We start from the raw sequence: 13,144 nt of genomic DNA on the forward strand, positions 1-13,144 counted from the left end.
TTATGGAAACGTGTTGAATTCAAAACCTTGGTTGATAAAAGCACTCGAAAGCCATAGCTTAAAATTTGGCATGTTTATGTCAAATCTGCATACCGTAACCTATAGATTTGTACACATAAAGAAGGTGGTTAATAAGTATTCAAGCGTACCGTTCTGAAAACATTGCTATTAATATTTATCAGATTTAACCGAAGAGAGTTTTCTTACAAGATATGAAGTTAAACTTACATTTAATGTGAATGTCAAGACAAACTCGTCACCAACTGTCGATACATTTGAATTTTGGACTTGAAAGCTCGTGATCGACTCGAGTGCTCTATGAAGTGAAACCGCAACACCTCGTCCTTTGTTGCAAGTGAGTCTTACATAGTATCCTCTCTCCTCAACTTGAAACATGTCCAACTAAAATCAAAAACACAAAATTAGGGTTTTACTTATATGCATATGAATTCCAACGTATGTAAAGCAACAATATATACACAATATTATGTTTTCCTTGTAACCTTTGTTATCTTCTTCAATGCGTCTGAAACATGAACCTTTTTCGAAGTCTCGGTTGATGTCATTTTTAGGTTTTTAGTTGTTTCCAATGTTGCAATCTCAGCCCTTAAATTCCTTGATTCTGTTTGAAGATCTTGTATGTAGAGTGCTGCATCTCCTACAATTGATGCTTTATCCATCTGCCATAAAAATTTTAAGAATTAAACGTTCAAAATGTTATAATAATAATAATAATAATTATTATAATAATAATATTTTGGGGTACATATTGGATATATATAATAATCTCAACTTTCATCTGCTGGTCGGAATTAATCCCAACTAAAATAACGTTTATAGACGGTCTCAGCTATGAACACACATTTTCTTCTAGCAATCCCATACATCTGTAAACATTTCTAGAGTTGATATTAAACGTTTAAACTATTAATCTTGGCTGGCATATGAAAGTTAGGATTATTAAAATCCAGCAACCCTAATATTTTTAGGGTTACCTTGGTGATATTGGGTACTAACGACCGCAACTCGTACAACTTCTCCTTCATTCCATTCCTTCTTTTCCCCTCGGAAATCAAAGTCCTCGCCCGGTCTCCCTTCGCACCACCACGGGTCTTCTGTCCGGTGGCTTCTTGTTTATCATTATTCGCCATCTCGGACGAATCATCGCAGAAAACCTCATTAACCTTTATATCTTCCATTTCATGGTTCCATATAAGACCCGGGTTCGGATCCGTCATCATATCATAACCCCCCAAGTCAGCACCAGCACCGGATGCAAGGACCGCATCATGGTGGCTATACAACGGCAATGGTGGCAGGTCCGTACAGGTGTTGGTGAAGTGATTGCATTGGTAGTGATCTGAACAAAAATTTTGAATTGGATCTGTAGTTTCGCCTCGAATGGCGGAAATCAGGGTTTCAAAATCGGTTTCGGGTATGAATTCGGGTGGTTGGAACATGTTGAGATTAATGTCATTGAAATGGTTGATTGAGTACTCAGAGGAGCCTGGTCTGCTGTCATGATCCATAGAAATGGTGACACATACAATAATAATAATACATGCATTAACAAGTACAGATATATATAATAGAGATTGGTGTGTAAACGGAATCGTGGGGAAAGCATCTGCTGTCGGTATGGTTATTAAGAAATTAAGAGGTGATCAATGCATTGACATTGACATTTACATCTTGTAATAGATAGATAGAGACATTGGAGGAATATGTCTCATTTTATAATACATGTACAGTAAGATCATATATAGCTAGGGTCTGTAAATACTTTTGAGTTAATCTTTACTTTTTTCTTGTATTTTAGTTAGGTTATGTTTGTTCAAGTTTGATCAACTATCAAATTTTTTTAGCAATTGTTTGTTCATGAGTTGAGTTATTTGCAATGTTTTAAAAACCATTTTTTAATTTTTTTTAATTGTACCACTTTAGGCTTAAAAATTACATAACCGGTTGACTGAGTGATTTGGTTGAACTGACTAGCTAACCCTATAATTCCATAAGAATATAATTTCACCTAAAACATAATACATAAGTGCATGATTACATAATAAATAATAATCGAAATGTTGATCCATAATAAAAATAATAATCCAAAAGTTGCCCGATGAAAATATTGAGAGCAATTCGATTCGATGGTAAATTACTCAATGGAACTAGATTAAAACTAAAAATTGTGAGGAAAGTGGTTCATGGATGGGTAACTAAAAGTTCTTGCTCTAAAATCTGAACCCAGAGTATAACTTTGGGCTTAAAACCGGTATTATCGTTAATTCTGACAGTTCAACCTATTAACCGTTTGTTGAATTTACCGAGCCAAAATGTATCGGACTAGCGAGCAGCAACCGATATAAAACAATTTTTAAAACATTGGCTATTTGAATAATGAACCCCAACTTTGGTATATGATAGGTTTTTAATATTTTTACGAACATAAGTTGAGTGTTGTATTAACTTTTTTTTTGCTTAGGTTTGAACCTGTAACCTTTCTTCTAAAAGGCGTGTGCCTCTAACAAGTTGATCAGTCTCACATTAGATATTAAGTAATATTTAACATGGTTAATTGATTACCTTAAAGATATATATAATTGTTTCCGTGTCATACTAGTTCGTAAAAATTTCATTTTTTACTTTTTAATTATTTCATTTCGTTGGGTAGTAAATCTACCAATTCACTAACTTTTAATTTTATTGGATACTAAATGAATAATTACCCAACGGGATTAAGCCAAATTATGATATGATTTTATAATCAAGTTTTGAGAGCTATTACCAATATTCACCTCATCTTTATTTACACCCATAGCCACCTTCATTTTCGGACATCTTGAGACTCATTTATGGTGTGGATAACGCATCACTTCAGGTACCCAAGGTGATGAGGTGGATTGTAGCAACATCAAGCTAAAGTGTTGTTTGTTTTTTTAAAAGAAGTTTGCGCAGCCTCTTTTGTCTCTGTCGCGCAGACCACGCGCAAACATTGTCATTTGCAGACTGTTTGTTTTCTCGAAGACGTTATATTGAAAAACGTCTGTGCAAGCTCTTGTTGATGAAAACACGACATCCAATCAACACCCATTGTCCACCACCACCCACCGTTCACTACCACCACCACCCACCACTGTCCACCACCCCGCCGTTCGCCGCGACCATCGCCTACCCCCACCACCCACCCACCATCCGCCACCACCGTCCGCCATCCGCCACCACTGTCCACCATCGCCGCCACCATCCACCACCACTACCACTGTCACCTTTAAGCACCACCGTTACCCCAATTCGTACACCAACACCAGTTTATTTTAGCAATCCATAGACGTTAAAAACCAAACATTTTTCTTCTTATTGACTGCTGATGTTTGGTTTACCTCTTCTACTACAGATATCTGCAGATGTGGTTCGCAGACTGCAAATATTTTATCTATGAAAAACAAACAACACCTAAGTCTTCATCGCAACTCCCCACTAAAATAATTTTTGAACAGCTAAATATAATATCGTGCACTATGGTAATTGAACTCTTAATCTCCAATTTTACACCCAAACCATCTTACCATCCTCCAAAGTAGAATTTGCGCTCCCACTAAAATTAATTTTGTTTTAAAAGTTACCGTTATATAATATGTCATTTTATAAATAAAAATAAGTTAATAATAAATAAATAAATAAACTTGTTTACTTCTCATATAAATAAACCCTTGCTATTTTACCCTTTTTACACCATAAATCTCATTTATCTTAATGATAATTAAAAATTAAACTCAACGGTCATATTGTTGGGTTATGAAGGCTTTTTTTACTTTTTGCTTGACATTAGAACACCAGGAATTGATGGAAGAACCGTTTAGTTTTCTTAGTTCTTAAGATTATTAACCATGATTTTATTCTATTTATAACCGCATAATGTAATTGTAATCTTGTACCGAGCTTAACGAAAACCTATTTGCCGCCGGTAAATGTAAGTTGCCTTAACCGAACTACGTTAAATTGCTGTGTTCCTATTTCCTTTATATTATTTTTGTTCGTTTGTTGAATATTCGATTGTGCAATCATGTATTGGTTCCGCTACGCTACTAAATCTGAACGCATATGACAATATAATTTAACAGAAATTACATTTTATAAATAATAAAAATATAAATACATAAAAAAAAACCTATTCCAGCATATTAAAATATAAGATGTGAGATGAATAGTGAACACCCAAAAATGAGGTTTTACTTTTATTTTGATATGAGATATGGAGATAGGACTCCAATGTAGTAGTGAAAATGAATAGATCAAGAATTTTCCTTATAATTTTGATATAGAGTAGAGGGTGGAGATTTCATTGTAAATGCTCTAATGTAGTCCATGTTAGGGGTTAGCTTGGTACCATTGCGGTATTGGCCTCGATTTTCCCGATCCCAAATTTCTGAAAGCCTTTGTATCGTGTTAGTACCAAAATGCTCGTTTCAATACCGGTTCAATACCAATGCCCGCTTACCCAGTACCATTTACTCATCCATATTCCATGTACCATAATGTATGCTATGTAATGTTACATAATATAATCTTTACATGGGAGACGTATAAAATGAGACTGTAGATGGTTCCACTGACTCAGGAAATTCAGGTGAAAACTAGACCGGTTGAGGAATCATATCTTGGACTCGGTAAAAACGAATCTATATATATATTGTTTTATAATTTTAAATTTTAACAACAGTACATAGTGTTAATGATACTATCTTTAGAAAGAGCATTATTGGTTTATATTATAACTAGTGGTATTATTGGCGGGTTGCGCCGGACAGGTTGGTAAAACCCAGACGCGCGACAACAGAACCTAAGTGTTGTTGGTTCTAGTCGTTGATATGCTAAGTCGATGCGAATTTGGACGGTTTTCATCATGTTCATTAAGACACCTCAACAAAAAAATGTCATTCAGACAGTATTCGTTATGTTTGTTGCGATACCTGACTTAGGGGGTGTTTGAGATTCCTTATTTTACCTCCTTATAACTTATTTAAGGAATAAGGTATAAATTACAAAATTGTAACTTATACCTCATACACTCACAAAACCTAACTTTCTCAAACACCTTATAACTTATAACCCATAAGTTATAAGGTATAAGGAGCAAAAATAAGGAATCCCAAACAGGTGAACAACCCCTTAAAATAAAACACGGTGAGTCAACACGAATTTGGACGGAGTCTATCACGTTCATTACGGTAACGTAACAAAAACAAAATTGACATTAAGTTGATTATCCTTACATTTGTTGCGATACCATAATTAAAAGGAAAAAAAACAAAAATGTCGCGGAAAATAAGGTGTCGCAAGGCGGCCCGATAAGTCTTTGTGGCACCAAAGTTGTGTTTTATACTTATTAGTAACTAGCTTTTGAACCCGTGTATTACACGGGATTTGTCAAATAATAAAAAGAAATTAGATCCTTTATTTCAATTGTGATTCTCAAAATATTTATAAATTAATTTAATGTAGATTTAATTGGAAAAAAAAACAAACGGGTGATTAACAAAAGTACTAAAATAGCATGGTTTTAATGGAAACGTCAAGAAATTTAAAAAAAAGTACTAAAAGTACGTAATTGGTCAAACCTCATGTGTGAAAATGAAACTTAATTCAATAATGAATAAAATCCACACTATGTTATAACCCACTTGACAAAATGGTTTTGACCCATGACCCATAAATAGCTATAATGAATGAGATGAAAGATTAGAAATTAGAAGAAATGTAAGCTTGACAACTAAGCTTCAACATTTTCTTTTATTAGTATTGTAAGATAGTAATAGTAGTAAATAGGATGTATTGAGACAAAATGTCAACAAAAGATTTTGATATAAGTAAGAGCATTCTCATCTAATTCCCTATAAATATGTGAGGGAAGTTTGCAAATTATAGGGTGGGGTGATGAGTGATTGTGAGTGTAAATTATAGGGTGAAGAGAGAATTGTAATGATTTTTTGTAAATTTGGGGAAACATTGTTTTCCCTATTTATTTTTTAATATTTGTTGGATTGGTTGTGAGTAGAGGAGAGAGAAAACTGTAATGATAAAGGTATAAAAAATATTATTTAATTAAGCAGGAGAGAGAAAAGTAGTGTTTTTTTAATGTAATTATAGGGATAGAGATGGAGAACGGGTTGAGAATGCTCTAATATATTTATGGATACATGCGGTAAAGGACAAAAAGCATAGGTGATTTCGTATAATTAACCTGACATGTAATAATAAACAATAGTGCATACCTAAAAGCATCCCCAATGTAAATGAGTTGGCATTGTCCAGATTCCACAAAATTAAATAATTGCTAATCCATGTCAATCCTTTTCAAGAAATGGCTACAAACAACCCGAATAACTGACGTTTTAACCTTTTAATAACCGGAAAACCCATGTTGTCAAAAGAAACTTCTTTGACTTGCGCCCTAATATCCATATATCTTTACAATTTTCAATTTTCATACATATGTGTGAAAAGAGAAAATAAAGAGTAGCAACTAAGTTTCACAGGTTTAGAATCAGCCTCAACGGGAAAATAAGAGAGGTATGCGGAAAAATTTGGGAAAACATCGACGCTTGATGGCTTATTTGTCAAGACATAGTATAGCTCATTATAAAGAATTAACAAGGTAGTTTGAAAGTCTTTCAATTAGGTCATTATACAATTTTTGTCCAAATCGAGCATCACTGAATTTTTTGTGCACGCCAAGAAAGCAATGGAGGAGAAGGTGTAGGGGATCCGGATAAGCAATATATGTAGTTATGTTTAAAAAAAGTTATTTATATTAAAAAATAAAATCTACGCCACCATTCCCGTCAATATAAAAAAATAGAAAGAAAAAAAGATTTATGTATTGAAACAAAAAAAAAACTAAAAAAAAAACATGTTTAAACCTATAGTTTAGTTATAATATGAAAGTTGATTGACTTAATAGAAACATTTTTAAAACTTCAAAACTTAACTCAAACACTTTAAAACCCCGATTACTATTCTTCAAAGTTAACCCCCCCCCCCCCAACTAGGGGTGCAAACGAGCCGAGCCGAGCCCGAGCTCGACCAAGCTCGAGCTCGGCTCATTTAACTTACACAGAGCTCGAGCTCGGCTCGTTTCGAGCTCTATTTCCAAAGCTCGAGCTCGGCTCGTGAGTAGATTTTCAAGTTCGAGCTCCACTCATTAGTTATTTTTTAAATAATATAATTATTTTTACATATTATTTTCATGATCGGTACGGCACAATCATTTGTGGGGGCGCTATGTTTGCCGCAGCTACGTCGGATGTTGTTCACGAGTCACAGGGGTATACCGCATGGCCTAAGGGGTTACAAGTTGTACATACATAAAAATATCATCATCATCATCATCATCATCGTACTCAGTATATCCCACCAATAGCAATGCTATGGTAGGGTCTGAGGAGGGTAAGATGTAGACAGCCTTACCTCTATCCCATAGGGATAGAGAGGCTGCTTCCGGTGAGACCCCCGGCTCGATAGTAGTTTTGCATCAAGCCTTGGACATAAGGCACATAGCACTCAATCATCGGGACACCGGCTGATCGGTGCATGTGCCCTTGTCTTTCGGCTATCAACGCCACCACATGATGCCTGATTAACCTTCCGCCACTTTTAACGTTATTTTCACGAGATTAGTAAAATAACGTCAAAATTAGTGCAATTTTACTTTTGCCCACCCGAGGGTTCACACATATATACATTATATGCGCGCACCGCAAGCAGGGCGTACATACATAAAAATATGGGTTTAGGAAAACGTTAGTAAACGGGTGGGTTTTATAAAACCGTTCACCCACGACAAGATCAAAAGGCTTTTACTTCTCTCCCTCCGTCGCATTTGTTGCTACAAAAATGAATCTACAATTCTTTTCAGATTCTTGTCTCCTCATACCTCTCCGACACAATTTTGCAAATTGAAAAAATAAGATTCTCTTCACAACTCACAGATCGATTTAGGATAGATCATTTCAGAAACATGTTGATGAGTCTGTAGTCAACGTATAACACTCATAAAGGGGAACATGTTATCTTAAAAACAAAAAAACAAAAGTATGTCTAAATACACAGCATTATAATTGAAAAAGCATAACTTAAATATCTTATTCATTATCATTATATTAATATTAATATGAGAAGTGGATTATCATATCGGAATGTTACATAGACATGTCGGATGCACGAAAGACAAACGCTGCATGTCAATAATGAGATTCAAATATTTGCACATTAATTAAAAGCATAGACTAAAACTTCATCAACGTGCATGTTTACAACCATTAACAAGTAACAAATCGAGCAAGCAAGTAACGACTATTCAAACCAGCAAACACGCAAAAAGGTGCATACAAATCGAACAAACAAATAACATAGAAAACCACATACCTTGATAAACCAACGAGTTTTAAAACAGGTAAATCAAAAACCTTGTCGAAGATTGGGCTGATACATAAAACAATTAATAAACCGAATTGGATTCGGTTTTCATTTTTTTTTCACATCCCAACATCCAGGAACTCTCCTAGCCAATTTACCAAAATAGCCCTGATGAAAATGTAAGACGAATTGTAGAACGAGATGTTTTAAAGGTCCTGGCTTCGGTCAAAATCGAGCCGGTCCAAGTCCATCGTGCTCGCCCTCAAGGCCCTAACTAGAAAATAGAATTAAAGGAATAAAAGTAGGGATGGCAATGAAACCCGAACCCGATGGGAAAACCCGAAACTCGACATAAATGGGACGTGTAATACCTGACCCATTAGGGTTTGGGACGGGTTTGGGATTAGTTTTGAAATTTTTCGCGGGTTTGGGACGGGTTTGGGATTTCTAATATACCCGACCCGATTACCCGATAATATAAACCCATTTACCCGATTATATACCTGATGTACCCGATATAACTTATTATATTATATATATACTATATTCCATATATATTATTTGCCAAAACTTGTTTATGTCAATTATTTGAGACATTTTATGCTTATGGTAACCATCTTTGTAATCCATTAGTTATATTTTGTCAAAACCCGGTAGAAACCTAGCGAGTTTTGAGTCGGGTATACCCCACGAGTATTTTATCAAAACCCGATAAGAAACCCGAAACCCGATGGGAAAACCCGAAAACCCGACGGGTAATTACCCGATTAAAACCTGACGGGTTTGGGACGGACTTTCATAACCAGGTATGGGTTTGGGGGAAGCAATGGGTCGGGTTTATGTATTCCCAAACCCAGTTGGTGTTATTGTTTCAAAGTGTTCTCATTTGACATTTAACCCTTCAAACCTCTCCCTAAGGCCTAAACCATCAAAGGTCACAAATATACATGTTCCCAAAATAATTTACCTTATAGATTATTGCAATACATATATAGTATAAAAAATTTAGAAATAAAACGTGAACACCAAAATCTCAACCTCATCTCTTCACGTGCTTCCCACAAACACACACGCGCGGGCACAAAAAATAAGTAAATAAATAAGGTTGCTTATGATAAGACTTCTGGATCACAGAACTAGAAAACTTGCCTCTTGTTTTGTCATGCACTTCATCCGCCTGTTCCACATCTTGATGCCTTGCAGAGATTAATAAAAAACCAACTTATAAATACAATTAGGGTGATCAGGTCAGGACATAATAAAAACCTCAATCCTGCTTTGCTTTCTTTAAACACTTTTAACTAGATGTAATGAGCGTGTTAAAAAATAAAAAATAAAAAATAAAAAAAATAACAAAGTACTCATCCTCTTCTTTTAAAGTAAACTAACAATAATTTGGCCTGTTAAGTGAGAACCATATGAAAAGTGAATGAAGAAAACAACATGATCACGTACCTTAAAAACTCCACCATGTAAGAGTGCAAATATAACACCAACTGAGAATACCTCAGGACCCCTCATGCCGGTTACCAACGATATCATTGTTAAACGAGACGATATTTAAGGGCGGTTCGGTAAATCTCATGGGGTGGCTTGGAGGAGATTTAAATAATAATTCGTTTATTATTTATTAATAAGTTAGTCTTATCCTAAATCATATTTGAGTTGGATTCAAATTGTGTATTTGAGTTCGAGTAAGACTAGGCCAAAGGATATCTATATAAGCCTTTGGTATTTTGATGTATTATTAAGTTTTTTAGTTCATCTTTTCTTAATAATAAAAAGTTAGAAGTTTGTTTGTCAATCGGTGGCTCTGCATTCTCCTGTTGGTTCCTTTGTTTGTTATTGTAAGTCAAATAATAAACAAGAGTTAAATTATTGTGAGGTCAAGGAAATTGCTTGAAACCAAAAGTAATATGTTTACTTTCTGTTCGTACAGCAAAGGGTATTAAAAGTGTAATATTGGTCCTCTGTTTCTTTTCTTTTTATTCGACTAAAGCAACAGTAAGCAAACTTGGCTTTCTTGTTCTACAAATTAATCAAGATTAGTTCTTGAGTACATCAGCTTGTTGTCGGCTCCACTTAGATTCAACAATCATCTGCCACCATACTGCAATGATGTACAAAGATCATAAACATGCATGCCGTGGCAGATATATTTTGTAGAGATGGTCTACAAAAATTTGCTTCTAAGTTCTAATAAGTATTATGTTTCCTCGTGCATATAACTCCTATATAATGTAGCAAAAATTGAAATTTCCCCCTTATTTGATTGTTTAAGTTTAGAAGTAGCTAGTTAACTAGTTAATTCACCTTGTCTCGACATCCTCTTTGCCTCTTATGTTTTTTAGGTCAAGAAACATGGCTTCATAAGAAGTGTTCATGAAGAAACACTAATCGACCCCGGGCAGATTACGGATAATCTGGGGGTTAAATAGATGTTTCCCACGAGGGGTTAGATCCGGCAAAGATGGTTCTTCTGATAACCTGCAAAACAGACACCGTGAGCTCTTCACTGAGAAGGGGGGGTACCTCCTTGTGACCACCCTCCGGCGTGAGAATCAGACTAGATCGCTCTTGAATATAAGTGTATATTAAGAGAATGACTAGAGCAGATATCAGGTAATATATCAAGATATAAGATATGAGATAAGATGAGATGATCATACCATTCCAAGGTGTTGGAGTATTTATAGCCGAAGGTAGGTTTCCAAGAAGGTACAGCCGGCTGAATAGTGTTCCTGTTCTGCCAACTGTGGGCTACGCACATGCCATGCTGGTGGTTGGTGGGTAGGCAACGGCTAATAGTGACCAGGCCGGCTGTGTACTATTCCTGTTCCACCAACTGCAGGCTATGCACGTCCTCCGACAGGTTGGTGAGTAGGCAGCGGCTAATAGTGACATACAGTACAAGAGCGTGCTGCTCGTCATACTGTTGTCAGTGAGCTGTCGTATCTTTGGTCAGATCTTTTGTCCATACCTCGTCAGGTACAGTACAAAAGATCCTCCAGTATCGTACGGACTGGCTCATTTGGGCGGGAGTATTCCCGGCTTTGCTCATTCCTTCTTCAGGTGACTACTGAATTATTATGAGAGTTAAGTGCCTTATGCGTGTAGCCTTGCTGCGCGGGTAGCCTTCCCTGATGGCATGTATCCGCAGCTGCGGGAACAGGCGGAGTACTTCACCATTGGGAGGCTTTTCCTGCGGGAACAGCTTGCGTACTGCGCGTAAGGACGTCACGTCTCTGAGCATGGTGGGTCCTGCGGATCCAGTTGGTCTCTGCGCAGACGTCCCTTTAAGTTAAGTCTTGCGGGTTCAACCGCGCAGACGTCCGTTAAGGAGTCTTGCGGGTTCAACTGTGCAGACATCCCTTTTCAAGGTGAGTCTTGCGGGTCCAACTGGGCTCTGCTGGGACCTACCTCTTCAAGTCCCCCCAGTCCAATATTCTTCTCATGAATTGTTAATGAGGTGAACTTTTGGACTTTAAGCAAGGGGTTTTGAAAAGGGTTTAGTTTTAAGGTTTTCCATGGGGATTCTTTCCGCGAAAGTCCTAATGTCACGTGCAGAATTTCCCACTGTTCTGCTTGATCTTTGGGTGTGATGCGGGTAGGTCTGTAACCTCCTCGCAAGTCAGGAGCGTTGAGTTCCACTTGTGTAGATTCTTCATGAGGTTTTGGTAGTTTTGAACATAGTGATCAATTATGTTTAAACAACCAATTCCATCTTGGAGGTTCAAACAATCTAGTTCTCGACGTTCCCGCTATGCGGGGATGTTATTCCCGTTTCCGCAAGCACTGCCCAGAAGATCCTTCTTGGTTTCAATTCCCTGCGGAGTGCTAGGTATGTGAAGGGTTTCGCCTTGACACTGTACCCGCACTCGTCTTATAGTTACTTTACTTCCAAGGTATTCCTGGCTTCAATTCCCTGCGGGTGCTAAGTATGTGAAGGGTTTTGCCTTGACACTATACTCGCACCCGTCTTATGGTTACTTGGTTGCCGAGGTATTCTTGGCTTCAATTCCCTGCAGGTGCTAAGTATGTGAAGGGTTTTGCCTCAACACTGTACTCGCACCTGTCTTATAGTTACTTGGTTGCCAAGGTAAGGGGTATATTCCCGCTTACTTTTAAATCTTTTTGAATCTTTTTTTTTTTTTTTTTTGAATTTCGTTTTTGAAATTCGAAGAGTTGGTGAAAGGATAAGAACAGTCTGACCTGTTGAAGGGACGTCAGCGTGGTCTGACGGTTTCTTCTGACAGCTCCACTACGTGCAAGAAGTTATGGCGACGTAACAGTATACGGTCATTCCAGACGCTTTTTCGGGCGCGTGGGCGCGAGTTTTCGGGCGCGTGGCCGCGAAATTTATGGCACGCGTCCTATCAACAGTTGTTGCCAGCTTGCTCTTTGCCACGTGTCAAAGTTTCATTGCACCTGCGATTTCTCTCTCTTCCGCATTAAATTCATCGCATTAATTGCGATGAGTATATAAAGGGGGAGAGGGTGCATCTTAATCCACACCTTCACTCTTCTTCTAAGCGATTTCCGGCGAATACTCAAACTTTCTGTCGAGCATTCTCCTGAAATCACTTCTTTAGATCCAAAACATGTCTTCTACTCACGATTTTGAGGCTGCCGCCGAGGAATCTGATGTGCACGTCGAGATCCCGACGTCTACGTCAGATAAAGACGATAAGAGCACTGCTGGCGAATGCCAATGTGCTCTTCCCACCGA

General features: G+C 37.2%; 1 protein-coding gene across 1 annotated transcript; it reads right to left on the reverse strand.

Annotated features, from left to right (window-relative positions):
* LOC143580983 (transcription factor FER-LIKE IRON DEFICIENCY-INDUCED TRANSCRIPTION FACTOR-like) lies at nucleotides 1–1,529 on the reverse strand. Its single transcript, XM_077063877.1, has 4 exons — nucleotides 996–1,529; nucleotides 504–680; nucleotides 229–402; nucleotides 1–99 (listed from the first exon to the last, which is right to left on the reverse strand). Exons 1-4 carry the CDS (start codon nucleotides 1,527–1,529, stop codon nucleotides 1–3), a joined length of 984 nt encoding a protein of 327 aa, XP_076919992.1.
* Nucleotides 1,530–13,144: the final 11,615 nt, after the last annotated feature.

This window comes from Bidens hawaiensis, unplaced genomic scaffold (assembly GCF_021521415.1).
Source record: "Bidens hawaiensis isolate Kalapana, Puna unplaced genomic scaffold, B.hawaiensis_p1.1 tig00030777_1, whole genome shotgun sequence".
Classification (NCBI taxonomy): Eukaryota; Viridiplantae; Streptophyta; class Magnoliopsida; order Asterales; family Asteraceae; genus Bidens; species Bidens hawaiensis.

Coding starts and splice junctions, on each gene's coding strand:
- LOC143580983 (XM_077063877.1), bottom strand. CDS start 1,529: ATGGATCATGACAGCAGACCAGGCTCCTCTGAGTACTCAATCAACCAT. Junction 403..503: donor CATTGAAGAAGATAACAAAG/GTTACAAGGAAA, acceptor TTTTGATTTTAG/TTGGACATGTTTCAAGTTGA. Junction 100..228: donor TCTTGACATTCACATTAAAT/GTAAGTTTAACT, acceptor ACAAATCTATAG/GTTACGGTATGCAGATTTGA.